At 39.9% G+C, this 14,819-nt stretch overlaps 1 protein-coding gene across 2 annotated transcripts in view; it reads right to left on the reverse strand.

The window, feature by feature from the left end:
- The window catches only part of LOC145356485 (adenylate cyclase type 1-like), a 242,107-nt gene that overhangs the window by 2,935 nt on the left and 224,353 nt on the right, over positions 1-14,819 (reverse strand). For both annotated transcript variants that reach the window (XM_080209223.1, XM_080209218.1), the window contains 2 exons: positions 3,837-3,951; positions 704-828 (listed from right to left, as the gene is read on the reverse strand). In XM_080209223.1, coding sequence (XP_080065349.1) covers positions 704-828; positions 3,837-3,951 — 240 coding nt within the window. The remainder of the gene's footprint in view (positions 1-703; positions 829-3,836; positions 3,952-14,819) is intronic.

The raw sequence follows: 14,819 nt of genomic DNA on the forward strand, positions 1-14,819 counted from the left end.
GTGTGTGTATGTAGAAGTCGGAACTGCACCCACTGACAGTTACAAAGCCACCTAAGCCCGTTTAAAGAGCAATTGGTTTTAAGTGGCTCATGAGCTTTTACGCTTCATGCATGGACCACTCACACAGGCTGTTTCATTCTATATCCAGGGTGGAATAAAAGGCTGACAGGATGTTGATAAGATGAGGAGCAGGAGTTTTGTTTCTGTTGAGGCCTGATGGGAATTCAGATAGGCCAAGTTCAAAGCACAAGCACAGGTCAGAGGCGAGAAAGGGCAAGCTACTGATGGGAGACATGAGTTGGACTTTTTAACAAAGGACAATTGAATAGTCCAGATATTTTGCAGCTGCACTGCAGAGCCTTGCTTGATATGATGTCTCCCACGGGACTGGGTAGGAGACACAATGGAAGACCTCTTGAAATGGACAATATGGCAAATAGAAACTGTGGCTCATGTGAAAATCACCAATATAAAAAAAAGTAAACTGGTGTCTTTCACATCAACTTTTAGGAATTAAGCTGCCCCATTAAAATTCGACAGCTGAGGACTAGAGATTTTCTGAACCTCCACAGTAATAATGCTGGCCAGTGTTTCAATTTATTGAGAATGCATACATGCTGGATTAAAAAATATGCATCAATAAACTCCAATATATTCAATTCTGCATTTTCTATACCGTTCAGCAAGAAAGAAATTTACTGACTTGAATTTTGCCTTGAACCCCTGTGCTATCCATTCTGCTGGCAACATTTACAGTGTTTCCCCAAATGTCATACTGCGGTCGTCTTGCTCCAATCACACCCGCCACAACAGGGCCGACGTTTATACCTTTGTAAAGAAAAGAGAAAGAGGAATGTTGCATTGAAAATATGAATGTTCAGCCTCAATCTTGCAACCTGTAAGAAAATAACTGATATCAATGGAGGGCAGCAGATGAGAAAAGATTATTGAAATTCAAATGATGTTAAGCTAATTTCATTTATCGAAATATCTTTGGGCAAAATGTAAAATGCAATCTCTAACGAAAACAATACAATGACATAAGTAATTAAAAAAGAAAACAAATGCCATCTGAACCTTGAATCTATTCTTTCCCATAGGCCAGGTACAAGCTGTGATGTCATTGTTTCTCATCAAATAACTCTTCCAAGCAAATGTCAAGTTTTTCCTCTGGCTTGTAAGTCAATCAAGTAGAAAATAAAGATTCTTGACTTCTGGAGTATTCCATTCAATCCTGGAAACTGTACTCCAGGAGGATATATTGGCTTTGGAGTGGTCTACATAGGTTCCCAGATTGGTACCAAGTATCATGTCCATAGAATCCCAACAGTGCAAAATGAGGCCATCACACCCTTTGGATTTTCACCAACGTTCCAAAGGAGCATCTTGCCCAGGTCCACACCCCACCGAGCACTTGCCATGGCAATCCCTCTCACTTGCACATCTTGGAACATTAGGGGATAACCTAGTATGACTAATCCATCTAACCTGCACTTTTTTGGACTGCGGGAGGAAACTAGAGCACCTGGAGAAAACTGACGCAGACACGGGAAGAATGCGCAATGTGCAAACTCCACGCAGCTAGTCACCCAAGGCTAGAATCGAACCCAAGTCCTCTGGTACTGTGAGGTAGCAGTGCTAACCACTGTGCCACCATTCCGCCTAGTGCTAACCACTGTGCCACCATTCTGCCTACGTTCCCTGCTTTATTATGAATTTCATACTTTCAATACTTTTAAAATTGAACACAGACTATTAAAATGGCCACTGCAGATCATGTGACCTTTGTCATTTTGAGTTTCAGATAGTCCAGAGCCTCAAGTGGATACACAATTACGTATAGATATTCACAACCAGTGAATTCACATATCCCTTTCTTTAAGGATGGATCAGAAACAAAAGAGCTATAGAACTCCAGTTGGCCTGTGTCTCTGCTTCACCTTGGACTAAAGAGAACATCAAAACTCAATGCTTGTAAAACGATTGTGAATGGGTCCTATCGACTTTCCAATGTATTATGATTGTTTCCCTTATCCAAACTAGGCTGGGTGAAAATCTCAAGCAGTAAAACACAAGATAATGGAATCAGCATTCAACACCCTTTGGGTAGGATTTTCCAGCCACGCTTGCTCCGAGGCTAGAAAATCCTGCCCGAGGTCAACGGATCTTTGCATGGTCTGTGTCCTGCTCATTACAATTCCCGTGGCATGTGGGACGGGAAAATTCCACCCTCTATGTGGAAAAAGAACTCTGGACTTGTAGAAGTCACATGGTGAGGGTACCATTTTTGTTGTCTGCTTTTAAAACTGGCAAGAAGCTGCTTGCAGGCAGAGATTCACCAAAAACTTTCAATCGAGCTACAAATCATCCAAACTACCAAGATAATAAACAGCAATGCCTTGACAGTGGAAGATCCAAACAAGCAATGAAAGATTTACAAAATGCTCCAGTTAACAATCGCCTGAGAATCAGACCCCTGGAAATTCAATTAGAAGAAACCTCACATCTAACAGTGAGACCCTCCGCTTCATCAACCTTTACTTAACTTAAACTATCAATTCCATCCAAAAAACTACAGGCCTGCCACGAAAGAGACTGAGGTAATTATAAGCTGTAACAGTATATTTATCTTCATTTGTATCTAATGTTTATGTGTGTGTGTGTCTGTGAGACGGGTGAGTGAAATGATGTGTCAAATTCAGGGTAAGTGTAAAGTTTACCTTCCAGCCTAAAAGAGTAAACTAATAACTAATTTGTATAGAGTGCCCCTTTAAATATTCATGCTACAGTGTCCTTCTTGTTTCTCAGTGTCATGGTTACTGAACAAGTGCTAGATCAGCAGCTGGGACAGACCAAGAATTTTTAAAGAGTCCTTTGAGAAGCTCAGCCCCTTTTATAAATAATTTGCTCATTGTTGATATTTACTTTTGGATCACTCCCTGGATATCAAACAAACAGACTGATTCAATAAGATACATGATGCACTTTCAGTGTGGAATGAAGGCCCTTACGCTGCCAGCCATATTGGATGTTTAGATGCTCACTTGTTCCGGATAAATGGACATGATGTAAATAAATTTCCTTGGGAATGAATATTTGGCCATAGATTTACCCTGAGTTTCACTCAAAATTCATACGCGGATATGAACATGTACTTAAAAGCCTATATTCCTTCCTGAAGGAATCATTGCCGCATAATTGTAAGTGGGAACTCAGATGAAACTTTTCCATTCCATAACTCAAAGGGAGTTGATAAACTTACTTGAGAGGGGATGAATAACCAACATTTTCTTTTGTATTTGGTGCGTTATTAGGAGAGGCCAAATGAACCTCTATAGTTTTATGTTTTAATAATGAGTATTGCTGAAAAAAGAGATGTTGTTGAAGCTTTTCATCTTGTGCTCATCAGGAAGATACAAGAATACTAAATTTCCAAGGTAATAACAATTTATACTGCATGATGAAAGGGTACTGATTGATTGACAAATGGAGTCTGGTCAAGAAATTGCATTGTTCCCTTTGAAATTTGGTCTTCTTATATCTGTGCTGTTGAGTGCAAGATGCAAAGCTTCAACAGCTTATCTCTTTTCTCAGCAATATTCAAGTTCTGCATGAGAAAACAATCTCATCAGAATGTTTAATTACAAACTACACAACAGATGTATTTCAAAATCTTGTTGAACCATGAGTACATAATACATTCATCTATATACACATGCTTATATGCTTTAGCTACTTTATCACTTTGTAGTACAGAGAATTATTCAACAAATTACAAAGTATTATTAAATTACCAAAATAAGATTATCACTATTAATTCTAAAATAATTACTTACCAACTCTTAAGACAAAATCATTATATGATTGATAGTTGATTTCATCTAGAACATCAAACATTTCGATTGCAAAATCTGCCAGTGTACTCAGGTGAGAATAAATTGATCGTTTTGCCTATGATTTGAAAAAGATGAAGAAATGTTCTCAAAATTGTCATTGTGTTAATATCCATTTGTTAAAGTCACGGTTGACAACACCAGACATAGAGTTATATACCGATATGAGAATTAACTCAGATCAATTGTGACCTTGCACTTGGAGAAACTTAATTTACTAATGATATTCATTTTCTTAGTCTGTAACTGAGATTGGTTCAAAGGGGTTGAGCATGAAACAAGACTGTATTGTTGGTTTCTTTGATTGCAAGTCAGACAGTTTGTTGATTTCATTTACAGATGGCTTCATCGATTTAAATAGAAAGCTTTGATCAAATCTGGTGCATCCCTCAATTAAGGTTCTAAGCCAGGAAATATTTAAACACTTGTGGTTTTATTTTTGCAACTAAGCAACCAAAAGAATATATCCCCTTTCTACTGTCTGAAATCAGTCTCCAACATTTAACAAAAGAATAATGCTTAATATCAAAATGTTGCATGAGATACTGGGGCTGATGTTCACTTGCTTTGCCTTCAAGGTATGGCTATTTACTGGGTGCAAAATAAAGGAAACATAGGCACTGGGCTGGATTTTCACTGAGTTGGGATCAGTTGGGAGCTCTTCAAAAATGGTGGCCTGGACCCAAATCCAGCACTCTTCACTCCATGCCTGAGTATTTGATTTACAAGGGTGGTTTTTAAACATATGGACTGGTTTGAGTCATAAACCATCACCCTGAACTCCCAATCTGGCCAGCTCCATTGCTGGATAGTTATGTCCTAGTCCTCCAAGTTTGGCTATGTTTACAATGAGTTATGGTTCACAGCACCTCAGAGGTGTTGTGAACCACTGTTTGTATGAGGGAACCTTTAAAGAGATTAGTTCAAAAGGTCCTCCTCATGCCCCTCCCTCATTCTAAATGTAATCTATCCCAATACGCCCATATGGCCCTTCATAGCCCCATGACAAGCTATGCCATCCCAAACAATCCATATGTCTCCTCATGCCCACGTGCCAAGATGTTCCTTTCCAAACAAACCCAATAGTATTCATGCCCTCTATGCCAAGCTATGTCCCCAAACAATCTCTATGGCCCTTCATTACACCCATGCCAAACCCATTTTCAAATCGCTATCACTGCAGCTCTACACTTTCACTTTTCGCTCTTGGGAGCAACATTTTTCAAGGAGGTAGTCCTGTGATGGGAAGCATTTGGCCTGTGGAAGTGACCTGTGAACTCACAAAAAATTGTGGGGAGGGGGAGGGGGAGAGGGAGGGGTGACCAGCAGTGCCCCATATACATGAGGTGATTGACAAACCAAATAATGACGATAATGTGTATAATGAAATAATGTTTTGCACCATCAATCTCGTGGAAAACATAGAAAGCTTGACAATGTCCAAAGTGTTTGCCAAGTTTCAAACTAACTGCTCAAGAAAGTTGATAAGTATTTTTTCAGGACCATGACTGACACAAGGACAAATACAAATATACTACCTCTGTGACAGGCAAATACCCACAGACATGGAAGGTCATGGTGAAACTTAATGCTGTGAAACTTCTCGCATACAATAGTTCATTAATTCCATGCACAGGATCCATATTCTTGGAATACAAGTACAATTAATTCTCCTGGGTGTCACAAATGTTCTACATTGCGGGAACGAAAGACCCAGCGATTACTGATCTATCATTGTGCCGTTACCACAAATCAGTTACAATCTACACAATCAGTCAGATATCACAAGGCAGATCAACCTCAGAAGCTACTCCTATCCGTATTCATGTCCTAACATTGAAGTATCAACTGAACAGCAATTTCACACTTGTAGGACAATGCAAGTCTGTCAATTGATCCACCACATAGTGCAGCATCCACATAGAAGATTATTGAAAGGTCAAACTCGACAAAATAATGAGAGTGAGAATCATTTGAATAGTACAAGAACACACTGATTGGCACAGCTCAATCATATGTGCCATACTGAAGGATGGATCATTAAGAGCATGCTTCAATCCATGATGTTTAAATGCAGTTTTGAAATGTTATCCTTACAAAATATCCATATCAGATGTGTTAAATCTGAGATTTGCAGCTGCAAAATTCTACTCAAAGCTTGATGCCAACTTGGTTAATAGCCAGTACACTTTGAGGATGAGTCCTAAAATCTTACACATTTCATACTTCATTAAGATTATACTGGATTCAAATTACTTTCTTTCAGGCTATTTAATAGCCAGGACTTTTCTCAATCTCACATGGACCACATTACATGCATTGTTCCAGGATGCATCTATATTGCAAAAGGTATTGCTGTTGTGGGAAGAATAAAGTAAGAACATGACCACAGCCTACACTAACTCTAAAGTTAGTAAAAATATTCTACACAGATGTAGAACATCTGTGACACTAGGATGCTACCTGGACTTGATGGATTGAGTTATAAGGAGAGGCTGGATAGACTGGGGCTTTTTTCTCTGGAGCATAGGAGGCTGGGGGCTGATCTTACAGAGGTCTATAAAATAATGAGGGGCACAGATCAGCTAGATAGTCAATATCTTTTCCCAAAGGTGAGGGAGCCTAAAACTAGAGGGCATAGGATTAGGTGAGAGGGGAGAGTAACAAAAGTGCTCAGAGAGGCAATTTTTTCACACAGAGGGTGGTGAGTGTCTGGAACAAGCTGCCAGAGTTAGGTGTAGAGGCAGGTACGATTTTGTCTTTCAAAAAGCATTTAGATAGTTACATGGGTACAATGGGTATAGAGGGATATGGGCCAAATGCGGGCAATTGGGATTAGCTTAGGAGTTTAGAAAAAAGGTCGGCATGGACAAGTTGGGCCGAAGGGCCTGGTTCCATGCTGTAAACCTCTATGACTCTATAACTATTGCAAGCAACACCTAATGAATGATTGGTGATCAACCATCTGAAGTACGACATCAATGTGCAGGTCAATTTCTTTGGTTCTATTTGTTCCAATGCTGGTATCCAAATAAAATAAAGCACATTGAGGCCATGCTAACACCTCAAGATTGGACCATCTAGTTTCTTTAATTTCTTGTCTCCATATAGTCCCAATTTTGCTCAAATTCATTATTGCCAACCTAATTATTGAGAAAAGACGTGCTTGTTCTGTGGTACAAAGCCCGCCAATAGCGTTGACATTACAATTTCACAAACCTAGGGAGATGACGACTCTAGAAACAGATGCCTCACAGAAAGGTCTGGGAACATGCATTACTACAAGAAAGCAAACAAATTGAATTTTCTTCAAAGTCTCTGTTTGTAACATAAGCAATTACTTCAACAGTGAGTGGTAAACTTTAGCTTTAGTGGAATTATGCATTTTCATATCTGTTTCTTTGCAAAGAGATAAGTAAAGACTGATCACAAGCCATTGGAGGTGATATGGCAGAAAGTACTGATTGGCACACTACCAAGATTGCGATGTCTCTTGATAAAGATACAAGTCAACGACAGTGAAATTAAGTACAAGCTAGGTAACCTAATAATCACATTGGACTACACTTAGTCAATTGCCTAACCCAGAAAAGAAGATCTAAATGGCAACTTCATTGACATTGAACTTGAAGATACATTTTGCGCAACATAAATGTCAGCAGCTACAAGAAGAAATGGCAAAAACATTTTACACTTCAGAAAATGTGGAAAACTATCATTGACAGGTGGCCTGATACAATTCAGCATGCCCCTGAACATGCAAGATCATTTTGGCCCTATTAGAATGAGCCAGACATATCTTGGGGATTTATTTCTCAAGGCAGACAGGTTCATCATACCAAAATCTTTGTGACCTGAGATTCTTCAACAACATCACTCGCACATAGGCATAGAATGGACAAAAAGACTCACAAGAGAGACAGCCTATTGGCCAGGTATGACTATGAAGTCAGCGTCAAGAAAGCATTGGACAAATCAGCACAAAGCACCACAGATTCCATATGAAGTTCCAACCTTGGTCCAAAATCACATCCAACCTCTTTCATGTCCAAAGCACTGGCTTCATCATCATTATCGACTATTTTACCAAGTGCCCCATTATTTGACAATTGCACAATACTTCAAGACAACTGGCCTACATTAAGTGCCATTTTCAGTTTATTTGATGTGCTGAGAGAAACCATTATGGTTAATGGTCCATAATTTATTAGTAAACCATTTCAGGATATGAGTGAGAAATGGAATATCAATCATACTAGCTTTTCTTCTCATAAACTTAGACCTAATAGTCTAGGTGTATAAATTACTTTCACAGTGAAAATCTAACTTCTTAAATGTAAATAGACCAAACAAGACAAAGAGTTGCATTCAAACTTGAACACATGATGCCAACCAACAATGACACTTTTTTTTTGCATGGCCTGAGCTAGAACCTCCATCTGCCTCAAATTGTTTTCCACTGTCAGAGGCATGGTTGAGAGTGGGTGTGGGGGTAAGGTGGTAACTTCCAGGTTCAGTGTTTCTTTGACTTTGATCTGGGTGGCATAACAAGCAGATGCAGGTATGCTAGCCTCACAAACAGCAAATGTGAATCCAAACCCTGTCCAGGCCTGACTCTTGGCCTTGGTCCTTGAAGAAAATTTTGAATTCCATTAGGGAATTTTCCCCTTGTTCAAAGCCCTTCCAAGTTTGGATATGGGGGCTGAGGATGCCAGCACACAAAAACAAACAATTGCTAAGATGCGCTGGCAATGGCATGAACACCTTATAATTTATTGAAGATAAAGGCAATTCTCTGGACCCTAAGATGAAAGCAAATCACTGCAGATGCTGCAATCTGAAACAAAAACAGAAAATGCTGAAAAAAATCTCAGCAGGTCTGACAGCATCTGTGGAGAGAGCACAGAGCTAATGTTTCTAGTGATACATTTATCAGTTCTCATTTAAGGTTTATTTATTTATTAGTCACAAGTAGGCTTACATTAACACTGTAATGAGGTTACTGTGAAAATCCCCTAGTAGCCACACTCCGGCACCTGTGCAGGTATACTGGGGGAGAACTTAGCATGGCCAATCCACCTAATGTGTAAACTCCACACAGGCAGTAATCCCCAAGCTGGGAATCGAACTCGGGTCCCTAGCACTGTGAGGCAGTAATGCTAACCCTTATACCACTGTGAAGATATTATCAGGTCTTGGAGTGGAACTTGATTCCAGAGCCACTGTGCTGCCCCAAAGACAAGGTCAGAATTTAAATAAAATAATACTATGATTTTTTTTAGGTGTCTTTTAGAAGGAAAAGCAATAGAACAAATGAAAGCAGCAAAAAGCCAAGATATGATCCCACCCATACACTCTGCCCCCCACCCCCGCATACCTCCTATGCCAAGCTCTGGCATTCTACTCACCTCTATTTGAAGAATTTCTAATATCCGATCTTCATGAGTAGGTTTATTCTTTTTCTTTTAAAATTCTGACATCTGATGCACTTATTGTGGTATAATTTTCAATTGTATAGAATTTACAACAGAGGAGCAGATCATTTGGCCCAATTAGTTCATTTAAGTGTCAAAACTCAACATGAACGTATACATATATCTGAGCATATGAAGAGACAACACAGGACAGGATTTTGCATTTTGGGTCAGGACTGTATAAAATGAGTTGGTTGGTCTTATCTTTGAAAACAGGACTGACCATTTTGAAAGGTAGATTTTGAGTTTGTCACTGGTTACTGATTTGGAACACTTCCACCTATTTAAACAATGGGATTGTTTTTGCATTTAATCAGTGGGATATTGGAGACTTCCAGCTTGTTTAATATACCTTAGTTCAGCCTTTTGAGCTCATTAAGATTATTGTCCCGTTCTACATTTATGCATTGGTATTATTGCGATATGACACAAAAGACTTGCAATATTTTCAATTAGTTGGATGAGTTAATCGAGATTATCAATGCTTACATGACATAGCAACAGTAATTGTTTGCCCCATGGTTGCAGGAATTCATTGCTTTTATAAAGAAACTAAGGTTAAAACAAAAAGAAACATCAATGCAGCAACACAACTTCATTCAATAACAGGAATGCCTATCTGTGTTATGTCCTTATTCAGACAAATACGGTTACATTAGCAATTAAATTTAGTTTGATAGCCTATAGAACACAGGTAGAAATTCTGGTTCTCTGTTCTTTGGTTATTTGTTCCCTGACGAGACTAAATAAATTAGAGAGGAAAATACAAATAATACCCGTTCTGGCAGAAAGAATGGATTGAAGAGTTAAGTTTTTTTTTGTGGTCCATCATTTCTCATGTTCTGATGTTCTCTTTGTTATAAACCACATTGTGCTGTTTAGCTGAACAGGGTTCTATGAATAAAGTAAGCTCAGCACTGTTTACATTTTAATAATCTATCACTTGCTGTCTTCCTTGTTATTTCAAGCTACTGTACATTTTTCCTTTGAACTTACAAGGCTAATATCAAGGGATGAGTGTTTATATCCTGCTTTCCTATGGTTAAAATGTTTATTAAAAATGAAATCATTTTTCATCTTGGTGTCTGGAGGTGATTCTTACGTCAACAATTTGACCAAGCTAATTTTTGACCTTCGGAAGTTTAGTCACTGGAAAGCTAACCTTCGAACTGTGTTTACAGCCAATTAAAAAAAACTCATTAAATAGTGTCTACTTAGAATCTACAGTGCAGAAGGAGGCATTTGGTCCATTGAGTCTGCACCGACAACAATCCCATCCAGGTCCTGTCCTATCGCTATAAACCCAAGTATTTACCCTTCTAACCCCCTGACATTAAAGGGCACTTTATCGTGGCCAATCAACCTAACTGGCACATCTTTGAACTTTGGGAGGAAACCCAAGCAAACACAGACAGAAATTACAAACCCCACACAGAGTCACCCAAGGTTGGAATTGAACCCAGGTACCTGGTGTTGTGAGGCAGCAGTGCTAACCACTGCCACCATGCTGCCCCTTCAAAAATGTATGCTGGAAATGGAAGACAGAAAAGGAGGTCAGGATCTAAAACTTCAAAAAAGTATAGGAAACAAGCAATGACTTTGCTTACAGTCTACTTTTTATGTGATTTTACAATGTATTTGTAATTTTACTGATAAACATGCTCCTGAATAGTTTTATTACTCTTATGCAATTTAATTCTGTGCCACAGTGCATGAACAGTTAAGCAACAACATTCATTGTCTCGGTCGTTGGGTGCTAGTTGTTTAAGAAACAGCACTTGGGACAAGATTTTGCGTTTTGGGTCAGAATCCAGACTCAAATCGGAATGTCAATCCAGCATTGTGTGAGAACAGTCACAAGACATGGATTTTGTTTGAATTGGCCAACTCATAGCTAGAGGACACACTCACAGTGAAAATAAGGATGGTGGGCTCTCAAAACTGGAGGTAAAGGAGGGAGATTCAAGATAGCACCGGAGTGAGGTGAATTCTTGTACATGGTGCCCAGCATACCCTATAATTACTCCTGTTCTAGGCTTCTAAAACAGTATTCTAACTCTTTTAATTAAGTTGATCTTTCTCTATACCTTAGCTATGACTGTAACACTACATTCTGCACCCTCTCCTTTCCTTCTCTATGTACGGTATGCTTTGTATAGCATGCAAAAAACAATACTTTTCACTGTATACTAATACATGTGACAATAAATCAAGTCAAATCAAATCAGAGGGCACCTGCATCTTGAAGGCACTTCCTTAGCAACATTACCCAAATCAAAAATGTCCATAATTGTACCATCATTTTGAAGGAATTCCCACTCCGCAGGATGGTCTGTAACCACACCTATGGTCAGGTAGGCAAAGAAAAGAGGGTCTCAGTGACGTCCTGGAGCTTAGACTCCAATGTGCCACTATAAGGCTGCCACCAGGCAACTGCTATGCTCCAAATACTGTGAGGGCAGGCTGACTGGAATTGGTCTTAATTGGTTTTAAATGAGCATAATCTGCTTTCAGGCAGGCATCCATTCCATCCCCCTGCCAACCGGAAGTGAAATGATTTGTAGGTGGGAAGGTACTGGAAAACCAGCATGCCAGCCAATGCTATGAAATTTCATGACTGCATATCTCTATTCCTGCCCACATATACGGTTAAAAATCTTGGCCTTGATCTCCGTTTATAGTATTTTCATGATGTTAGTCACGTCTGGAATACTGCATGGAATAATGGTGTGTACCAGAAAGTGCCAAAAAAAACCTCCACATAAAGCAGGTAAGACCAGAGCACGATATAAAACACATTTCTGACAAAGTTGTCAGCAGAAAACATGTGTATATACATATATATATAGACTAAATAAAACTCTGAAGAATGGCAATTCATTTATTACATGTAGGAAAATTTAAAGTTAGCTCTTTCTCGTACATAGATGAACTGGATCATTCCCCATGTAACAAAGTAAAAACCCATTGCTGCCAAAACATTTCAATGCCTAAATTTTGTACAGCAATAAATGATTGATAGATTGATGCACCCGTTATGATGAAATTTCCACCAATTTATGGTGAAAATCTATAACATCATTTTGCAATGTTCAGCCTGTAATGAATAGTGTGATATGTCATTTGGAATGCTGGACATGGAAGTGTTGATCTAAATAAAACACACACACACACATCCCTGTCCAGGCAAAGAGCAAGCTGTTTGATCAGACTTCTAAGGACCTGCTCCTCTCAATTAAACTAAAGCAAACAATTGTATTTGCATCAAATCTGCTTCTAGTTTCTGTTTAAGTTGACAAGCTCAGAAGAGGAGAAACGCAGAACATTCTTTGGATTACAAAGCTTTGCATCACTCTTTGAATCTGCAACAAGAACGCAGAGGTTTCAAGTTGAGTTGGCTGTTTAATGTAACTGAGTTTCAACTTGTCAAAGTGATAGCCAGTAGTCCTAAATCAGCTGGGCCCTGATGTAATGAGATTTTGTCATGGAAAACAAGATGTCAACTGTGAAAGTACTTCACTGCTAATTATAATAACTGAGAGTGATACATTGTTGCTTCTTTGTGGATAAAGCTTGCTATTTCCTGCAGCCCAAACATCGAATACTCAAATTTAATATATTTAGTTGTACAGAGGATTGCATCTATTTACAGAATATATATGAACAATAGGTGTTGTTTGAATATGTACCCACACAGGCTGTTATTTCTGCAATCAGGTTCCGGTAATCTGGAGACGGACTGTAGGGAGGGCAGCCACAATGCAGACCAAGGTACAATGTGCGGGGAGCTGTCTGGGATGGGGTGGGGAGATGGAGAAGAAAGGGATGAGGGCTGGGGGCTGAAGTTGGGGGAAAGCAGAGAAAAAAAATGAGACACTAATAGGGGCTCTATAAATAGGGGAATAGATAGCATCCTCTATGGCCAAGAACAGGAAGGAGATGCACTGTTGAGATGGGCTGAGCTCCATCTGAAGTGGGATGGAACTTATGCCCTGAGGGACAGTAAGCAAGGGAGCAAAGAATTTAAACTAGTAAAGGTTGGGAAGGGATCTACAAAAGCTGAAAGCAACTTTTATGTAAATGAAACTGGGCAAGAGAACATTGGAAAGAATAGAATAAGGGAGGATAAAAACAAATTGCCGAACTCAATTTCAGGTCCGAAAGCTGTAAGGTGCCTGATTGGAAAATGAGGTACAGTTCTTCCAGTTTGTGTTGGGCTTCACTGACACATTCCAACAGGCCAAGGGCGAACATGTGGACAGGAGAGCAGTGTGACGTGTTGAAGTGGCAAGCGACAGGAAGTCTGAGTCCTGCTTGCGGATGGACCGAAGGTGCGCAGCAAAGCAGTCACCCAGTGTCTCTCCAAATTGCTCTCTCCAATGTATAACAGACCGCATTGGGAGCAGCAAATGCAACAAACCGGATTGAAGGAACTGCACGTAAAGTGCTGCTTCACCTGAAAGGTGTGTTTGAGCTCTTAGATGGTGAGCAGGGAGGAGGTAAAGGGGCAGGTGTTGCACTTTCTGTGATTGCATGGGTAGGTGTTGTGGGCAAAGAGTGAGGTGTTGAGTGTGATGGAGGAATGGACCAGGGTATCCAATAGCGAATGGTCCCAATGGCATGCTGGCAGAGGGGAGTGAGGGGAAGATATGTTTGGTGGTGGCATCATGCTGGATTTGGAAGAAATGGCAGAGGATGATCCTTTGAATGTGAAGGCTGGTGGGGTGAAAAGTGAGAACAGATGCTACAGAAGTAAAGCAACAAATAGGATGGAATCCTTATTGGATGTGGGGTATGAAGTGCTGTAGTGAAGGTAGCTGTGGGAGTTGATGGGCTTATAATGGATACTGGTGAACAGTCAATCACCAAGAATGGAGACAGACGTCAAGGAAGGGAAGAGAAGTGTCAAAAATGGGCCAAGTGAAGGGACAGAGGGGTGGAACTTGGAAGCAGAATTGATATATTAAGGGAGGACATTGATGGCAAGGGAATAGAGTTATAGATCAGAAAAGATTACAGGCTTATAGAACAGAAGCGTTGTGGTTAAAAATGGTTACGTATAAAAGGAAATTTAATGAAATGCACACAATGGGTGGAATTTTCCAATGCCCTCATCATTGGGATCAATGACAGTGAGCGGGGGAAGGAGGGAGCAGAAATTGGCGGTAGGCCCAAAGATCGATTTCACATCAATGTGAAATTTCAGCTGGATCTTCTGAAGTTGCCCAGCATGGTGAATTGGGAATCATGCTGGAGGCGGGTGTGAAACTGATTTGGATTGCACTGTGCCCGGTTCTCCATGACACTAGCACAAAAACACACAGGTCCAGAACACATCTAGACGAATGTAACATGCAAAAGTCGGAACTTAATTGAAGAAGGTCTAGGGCTGCTTCCAGAGTTCAGGATGGAGGTCGACAGCGACTCTGGGCTCCAGAACATCACAACAGTG

Source organism: Carcharhinus amblyrhynchos, chromosome 2 (assembly GCF_965287045.1).
Source record: "Carcharhinus amblyrhynchos chromosome 2, sCarAmb.v2.hapA, whole genome shotgun sequence".
NCBI lineage: Eukaryota > Metazoa > Chordata > Chondrichthyes > Carcharhiniformes > Carcharhinidae > Carcharhinus > Carcharhinus amblyrhynchos.